The 8,104-nt window shown below is 40.4% G+C and overlaps 1 protein-coding gene across 1 annotated transcript; it reads left to right on the top strand.

Annotated features, from left to right (window-relative positions):
* Positions 1-1,814: 1,814 nt before the first annotated feature.
* On the top strand, positions 1,815-7,523 carry fgf8a (fibroblast growth factor 8a). Its single transcript, XM_024279833.2, has 5 exons — positions 1,815-2,604; positions 2,708-2,744; positions 3,376-3,556; positions 5,360-5,466; positions 6,572-7,523. The coding sequence occupies exons 1-5, from the start codon at positions 2,576-2,578 to the stop codon at positions 6,863-6,865; spliced, it is 648 nt and encodes a 215-aa protein (XP_024135601.1). The 5' UTR covers positions 1,815-2,575; the 3' UTR covers positions 6,866-7,523.
* Positions 7,524-8,104: the final 581 nt, after the last annotated feature.

Genomic DNA, 8,104 nt, shown 5'->3' with positions numbered 1-8,104 from the left:
ATAACATTATGTGGAAATAGTCCCTTTATTGTTTTTGGCAACAGTTTAAATTAATTTGATAAATTTTTACCTTTATTTTCTATCAGACACAGTTATGGTCAAAAACAAACATTACAACAGTAATAAGTTTGACTTTAATGTCAAACACGCTGGAATTGTCTGACTTTTACTCTGTTTACAATGATTATGTGAGAACGGAAATTTAGGAAACTTTGAACTGGTGAGAAAAGATCTTCTGCAGCTCCACGTCTCATAGACAAAGCTAATGCTAGCAAATGCTAGCTGATGTGCTGATGCTAATCTGTGCTAAGGCTAACATTACTACAGATTAAAAGAATAAAATCATAATTACCTTCATGATCAAACCAGAAGCATTCAGTGAAGTATTTGTAACCTTCGTCTAACTCTGACCGGGATGTAGAGAGAAATAATCCACGACTTAATATCATCCAGAGGATTTTGGGGATCAGCTGAACAGCTGTTCTGACTGCAGGATGCTGATGTTTGTTCTTTGATTTGTGAATGATCTACGAGGGGAAAATAAATACAACCAGCTAAGACATTTATAAAATAAATATTTCACCAATTTTACTGTTGGTTAGGTATTTATGTAAAATTCCTTTAAAAGTGTTTAGCAGTCAGCTTTCCCATTCTAAACAGTATGAGTTGGAAGCGACTCTGAACTTTCTGGCGATGCATGATGTCACGTGAAAAGGGTCTATTGATTTTGACACCACTGGTCTAAGCAAAACATTTTTTATAAAAAAAGTATTGAAACAATAAAGCAAAATTTCTCTGTCAGTACGATATAGAGCTGTGAGATGAATGCAGCAAATCAAACACAAGAGATGAAAGGCCACATGTAGATCTGAGAACTAAAGGACACTTCTAGGTTATCCTAAAAATGTTAAAAATGATCATATGGAGCAAACACATGACGAAGACAAATGCATTTTTGATCATTTGTGTTGATACGTTTGTGTTTTCTGCTGATGATTCCATAACAGAATGTTAGCTTTAGAGATGTGCCACAACTGTTGGTTTCATTTTTAGTGGACATTTCTTTCTTTCATTACATTTTTTGTTGTTTAATTTGTAATTGTCCATAACATTTTAATTGCCTTTTTCTGTATAAATCCAGGCCTTTCGTTTTGGTGGTAATCTGCTGATCAGAGAGAGCAGGAGAGCAGAGAGAGTGACAATGGGGGAGGGCTGGCCCCCTGCTGGAGTGCTGATGGAAACAGGGCTCCCATGGTTCAGGGCAGGCCATCATCCAGCCTGAGACAGCGAGCTGCTGCTGCTCACATTCTCAAAGTGACTCTGATTCACTGCTTTCACTCTATCACCAGTTTTCTAACAGCCGTCGAGTCCCACACTGTGGGAATCCGGCCACTTTTAACAATGACAGCTGAGTATGGTGACGGAAACCGACAGGCAGATCACATAACAAACTCTGTCAGAATCACTAAAACTTGTGGCTCATGAAACAATAAAACGTGATCTATGAACAGAGATTCTGTGACCTGGAGCGCCTGCTGGTGGCTTACAGAGGTCACCCAGGATGTCAGCTCTACTTTAAAGATGAACACCTTCACTAATGTCAACCACTTTGGGGGGTCTCTGATTGAAAACCTCCATTCTATTGCTTCTGAAGCTGCTTCTTATTGTTGGAAGAAATTTGCAGCAATTAATGTTCATTATAAAAAATGACAAAATGGGCCGATAAAACTGAGTTGATGTTCAGAAAAGCTGTCCTCCAAATGTCTCTAGAGCAGCAGAGGAATGGTAGCCGACCTCTTTATCAGATAAGGGGGTTGGGGGCACATGTAATCCTGTTAATGTCTCACACTGCGCTATGCCAATACACAAAGCTGAGGATCCACGATCGCAGGGAGTAACGGGCTGCAGTTCTGGAGAATATGAACTTTGCAAGTGTAATTCCTCCCATGGTTGGTCATGGACGGGAACGCACCATTGTGTGCGTGCGCGGAGGGAAGCCCAGGCTCCTCCTCGGACCCCCCCCCAAACCCCGCCAACCGCAGACAGCTCCCCAGGTACAGAGATGCCTGGAATCAAAGGAAGGGGGGCGCAGGGGAGCGAGGCCAGGGGTGTCCGCTTTTGTTTAGCAGAAAAAGGGGGTTTGTTCGTAACGGTCCGGGCTTTAAGCGGAGCCGCGCCACCCCAGAGCTTGACTCTGGAGAGCTGTGGGATGGGATCAGAGGACGGATCAGCGGAGCGTCCTGCACACAGTCCCGCCAAAGCTGCGCGGAGCGAGCGCATCCACAGCCCTGACGCGCACCTGGGGTCTGCAGAGGACGACGGCTCTGGAGCTTCTGACTGAAACGGCCGCAGGAAAAGTCTCCTGGTTCTGCAAGCGCGCCAACGCACCCGCGCAGCAGTGCTGACATCCTGACTTTCAAGGACATTTTCTTTATTTGCCCTAAAGGACTAGAAAGGATGTCAGGTGTGAGCGCATGCGCCTTATGCCCGTCTCTTTGATCTACAGCGGATTTGAAAGAAATAATAGCCGTTTTTATAGTGAGTTCAGACTTTGGAAGTCTTTTTTACTCCATTCATGATGAGAGCCGTACCATGTAGCTATGTGTGAGTCCTTTTTTTACTTTCACCTCTTTATTTTATGGCCTTAAAAACATTCATTCAGTTCAGTTCAAAAATATTTGATTGATTTTTGCTTTTTTATTTGCAGGTTTCTGCATTTATTTGCCTTCTGCCACTATGCACAGGTACGTTACTGCTCTTTTATGAACAAACCTATAAAATGTGCAATAATGTTAGCTTTAAATAATAAAAAGAAGACATATATAGCAGTCGAAGTGTGCAGGTGATGATGCGTGATGTGACCCTTCAGGCTGCGTGAATGCTGCGTATGCCGCGGTGCATGCTGCTAGTTCACGCAGCAACCCCATGGCACTTAATGCGCGAGCGCATGCGTCATCTAAGGAATTGAATAATTTTCTTGGAGCAACTTATCAAGTTTTTACTAAACCAAAAATCATTTCAAAAAGACATTGAGAACAAAAAAAAATGTTATATTTGTTATTTTGATTCCCGCTGGCGCGTCTCTGCGCTCCGAGGAGCAGATTGTCCTGCGCGCAAACCTATAATTACAGAAACCTGGGAGTTACCGCTTCCTTTTTGCAGCTGCTCCCCTGGAAAAGGTCGCAAGATGATAAAAAAAATAGAGGAAAAAAGGTGTGACTTCGTCTGCCTTCAAGATTCTTTCCATAAAAGACCAACTGTCCTTTTTACGCACGTGCGTTCGCCTTAAAAACAGGTTTAACAAGTATAGGCCAACAGAAAATACGTCAGTAATAAAAAAGTAACTGGGTTGCAATGCCATCTAATTTCTGACAGGTAACCAATCAGTCCCCGCCTAATTTCACGCAGCATGTAAGCGAGCAGAGCAAAGCGACGGACCACGTCAGCCGCCGGCTGATACGCGTCTACCAGCTGTACAGCCGGACCAGCGGCAAGCACGTGCAGGTCCTGTCCAACAAGAAGATCAACGCCATGGCCGAGGATGGAGATGTGCACGGTAAGACATGCACACCGACCCAACATCTCCCGCTAACAGAGAAGTTTCAGTGATTAAAAAAAAATTGGAAATAAATTAGTTTGTAAGAAAAACGCAACACAATTAAGTGTTTATTTATACTTTGAAATTGCATTTACGTTTTCTTAAAATAGCATTGTATTGTATTTTAGGTCTCCATTTCTGAAAACACAATTAAAAACCTTCAAAATGTGCATATTGATTATTTCCTATTTTGTTTAATACTTAGAAAGGTTAAAATTATATTTAATTCTAATTGATGGTTTGTTTTGAAACCATTTACATTTAAAATTACAATTTAAGTAACTAAACTTTGCTTTGAAAGTATCAAACACGATTTTTAATTGTAGCTGATTTTAAAAGTAGTATTGGGGTTTTATTAGCTGAATTTAAGAACACATCTTAAAGTAAGTCAGTGATCTGTTGTGTTGTGGAACTTCTACCATTTATGCAGGAGTATTTTCAAAAGCTGCAGTTAGCTCAGGGCCAGCCTTGCTTTTGGAATCTCCCTGAGATTTCACAGATCTAGAAGAACCATTAGAAGTATTTTAGCTCTGCTTTTGCCTCCTAAACATTCCCTGCATTCCCCCACTGTCAACCTCTGATGCATGAAGCTTTATAGTATTCTAAATAAAATGCTGATCATTCCTTCACTTTGATATTTTATGGTTTGTTCTTGTGGAAAAGTAGCCACTGCAGGACATTTTTCTAAAGGAGAACGTAAAAGCATCTATTGTTGTTGTCTGATGAACGCAGAAAAACAGAAAAAATAAGTTTTGTTTTTGAACATAAATGGGTCTTTATAGAGGTTTCTTTAGTTGCTTATAAACATTTAGAAAACATAGATAAATGCAGCGCTTCATATGTGTGGTTAGGTTGGAGTTTGGATTTTTGAATGGAGAGTCCAGGGCCGTCTCCTCCGCTTCCAAGCAACCATCAGACACAGGGGTAGGGAACCCTGCTCCTCGAGAGCCACCTTCCTGCATGTTTTCCAATATCCCCTGCTCTGGCATGTTCTTATTGGCTGGACACACCTGAACAACAGAGCAGGGTTATTATTGGAAAACATGCAGGAAGGTGGCTCTCGAGGAGCAGGGTTCCCTACCCCTGGTTAACCCCTTCAGGCCTGAATGTATTTCCAATTCTATAACAAAATATTCTTTAGTGTTTTTTCCGTTCAAGGTGATGCCACAGTAAGTAGAGTCTCATGGTGAGTCTAAATTCCTACCCTTACTCCTAACTATTAAAAAACGATATAATGCAAGACTGTGGATGCAAGTGCCCTGGCTTTTAAAAGCAATTTGGACACCACGTCTACTACGTTTCTTTGTTTTTTTTTAAACGCCAGATACAACATCACCTATTTCACAAGGTAAAAATGAATCAATACGAACATTTCGTGAGATTTATTTATGACTCCACTGTGTTCTGATGGTGAAAATATGGATGGTTTATTCAAAAATTCAATTTAAACATATTTTTTTGCAAAAAATTGTTCAGCCACAATGCATTGTACTTTAAAGTGACTAGGGAAGGAATTTGGACATAACCTTAGTTTTAATGTTGCAAATTAGTAGCATTCAGCATGAAGGGGTTAATAGTTTTGCAAGAATTTCAACTTGCACATGCCTCTCTGGTCTGATTGTAGAAGATAAACAGGGTGGAGCATAACTAATCCTTGGATAATATCTAAAACTAACTAATAACTCCTTAGTTACATCTTCATGTAAAGACAGTCTCCCCGGCTGCTGGTTCTGTTTAACTTTTTGTGTTTGACTCCTACAGCAAAGCTCATCGTGGAGACGGACACATTTGGGAGTCAAGTGCGCATCAAGGGAGCCCAGACGGGCCTTTACATCTGTATGAACAAGAAGGGGAAGCTCATTGGCAAGGTAAGAAACCATTCAATTCTAAACCAGAGAGGAAGCTTGTTTCATGAAGTCGTAATGGAAAACCTCAAGGCATGTAGATGCAAAGGGAACTGTCAATAAAGTTCAAGTTTCAAGTTTATTGGTTTAGTTCCCATTTGTACAGTTAACTCAATATACACAATAAAAACAAACAACCAAGAAAAAAAGGAATAGGCAGAAGCTTATTAAGCTTATTCAATGCCTTTCCTTGAAAAATAAACAATATCTATGCTGATCAACAAAGAAATAGATACAATAATAATAATAAAAAACAATTTACAGACAAAACCGAGGAAAAACGTTGAATTGTGTTGTGGAAATGGACCAATCCAAGTGGCTGAATAGTGAAACGTCATTTTCTCTTTGTAATCAGACTTTTGAAGATGTTCTGTTGAATGACTCCAGCCTTTAGTTTGATATTCTTCTGCTCAGACTTCCAGCTTGTGGGTCACATTTATTTCTTATAAGCTGAGAATATGTTGGTGGCTTTCACTGGTTAATAAACAGAGCAACATCCCCACAAACACACAGCTGAATCCTTATTCCATTTACCCTCCACCCACCCTACACCCTGCCTCGAACACCATCTGTTCGAAGCCACAGGCCTGGCCACAGCCTTCGATCTCACTCTGTTTGTGTTTGCGTGTGTAGGAACACATGGAACGGGTGTATTTTGGTTACATACATGCATGCTGATGTGTCATAACTATTTTTAACACATTCCAGAAAGGTGTAGGGGGTGCTACATTGGCCAAAATTAGGTCTAGCTCGTACAGTTTCCTCCATCTTTGCTGTTCTTTTCATCTTTGTTTTGAGTTTGAGTAGAGTTTAACACAAGACCTAAGGGATTTATCAGTAGGGCAAATATAAATACAGACTTATTGATCATATTTATGAAGCAAACATGTGCTAGAGCTGCTTCTGTTTGATTGTGCAAAAAGTGCTCTTGACATTTTACCTTTCTTTGAACTGTGACTGTAGCTGTGAGTCCCTGGTGTGAGCGTCCGTCTGTGCTGCAGAGTATATTCAGATCTAAAATGTGCCATGGTGGACTTTCCCAGTGACCTTTTCTTGTGTCTTCCTTCAGAAAAACGGACAGAGCCGTGACTGCATCTTCACCGAGATTGTTCTAGAAAACAACTACACCGCGTTGAGGAACGCCCACTACAGTGACTGGTACATGGCATTTACTCGCCGTGGGCGACCTCGAAGAGGCTCACAAACTCGCCAGCACCAGCGTGAGGTCCATTTTATGAAAAGATTGCCAAGGGGGCAGCAAGTCATCCACTCAAGCCAACATAGGCCTTTCGACTTCATCCACTCGTTAGTTAGTCAAAGGACTAAACGCACACGATACTCCTCAGAGCTCAGACAACCATAAAGACAGAGACAGACTAAATTATTTACCACTACACTTGTTCTTTTTCTCCAAAATGGGACGTTTTGTACTATATCAGTAACTTATTTTCAAGTCTTCTTGAAGTAAGGAAAGTTGTAATATAAAACCTCAAATCTGTTTTTGTATTCCACACTTTTAGCACCGACACTTGAAGGACAAATCAAAGTAAGCCAAGTCATTGGATGCAAAAGGTCCACTCCATGACTCATCCTGATTGTTTTGCATGTTATTATGAGCAGCAGAGGTATTTCTTGGACTGTTGCCCAATGCTCAAGGAGACTTGAAGAGGACTATTGCAGAGGGAATGCTGTTTTCAGAGACATTGCCAGATGCTGCACTGTGAAGCTTGGGGGCTGAGAAACATTTCCCTCCTTCTGCACTGGGATCATGGGACATCTTTCCTGAAAACGACCTCTGCTTGAGTCTGGAGTGATGGAGCATTGTGGCAAAAACACCACCCAATCAAGTGCTGACTCAACTGTCAAAGCCTCTGCCACTACTTTTGTGTTCTTGGTTCTTATACAAATGTGCTTTTATAAAAATATAGAATTATTTTTTTTAAATTTTAGAATGTGTAGAGTATTTTTCAAAAGAAATATTTATTACAAATGTTAAATAAATACACATTAGAATACTGGTATTTATTTGTTGGTTTATTTGTAAATTCCTTACTAAACATAGATATTGGTTGTACTAAAACTCATTGTGTGCTAACTTTTAGACTAGTCCCTGTCTGAATGTGGCATCACAAATATTTCGCCAATACACTTTAGTGACATGCAGTGAGGTTCACAGCTGGTGAAGTACTGATGTCATCAGTCAGATTTACAAACATATGAACCCTACATAGTAGGCGTTTTCCTACTGATATATATTACTGGATTGGCCCTTGCCCAATTGCTGCTCTAGACAGACACGTGCACCATTGCTACGCATTGATTCATGGCAGCAGAACGCTGCTGTTTACATGGAGGACAGACAGACATCAACCACAGAAATCAGGCTAGCTCTCATTTCTTAATTTTAAAAATATGGCTTGAATTAAAGCCTACAAAATGATTAATCTGATGGTATATTTATTACCTATAAAGATTAATCTGTAAATACTGCAACAATTGTGCATTCTTCTGCTACAGGTAAGGCATTTCTGTCAAATTAACAGCTTCTAAATATCTGTGATATTTGATGTTACCTCTGTGCTAAAATCTATATAACTGGGAT

Source organism: Oryzias melastigma, linkage group LG20 (genome assembly GCF_002922805.2).
Source record: "Oryzias melastigma strain HK-1 linkage group LG20, ASM292280v2, whole genome shotgun sequence".
NCBI lineage: Eukaryota > Metazoa > Chordata > Actinopteri > Beloniformes > Adrianichthyidae > Oryzias > Oryzias melastigma.
This window is presented reverse-complemented; position numbering and strand designations above follow the sequence as displayed.

What these genes read in the sequence shown, in the direction of transcription:
- fgf8a (XM_024279833.2), top strand. Translation starts at nt 2,576, where the DNA reads ATGATGAGAGCCGTACCATGTAGCTATGT. An exon ending in GCCGTACCATGTAGCTATGT is followed by an intron (nt 2,605 to 2,707) that starts GTGAGTCCTTTT and finishes TTTTATTTGCAG; the next exon opens with GTTTCTGCATTTATTTGCCT. An exon ending in CCTTCTGCCACTATGCACAG is followed by an intron (nt 2,745 to 3,375) that starts GTACGTTACTGC and finishes AATTTCTGACAG; the next exon opens with GTAACCAATCAGTCCCCGCC.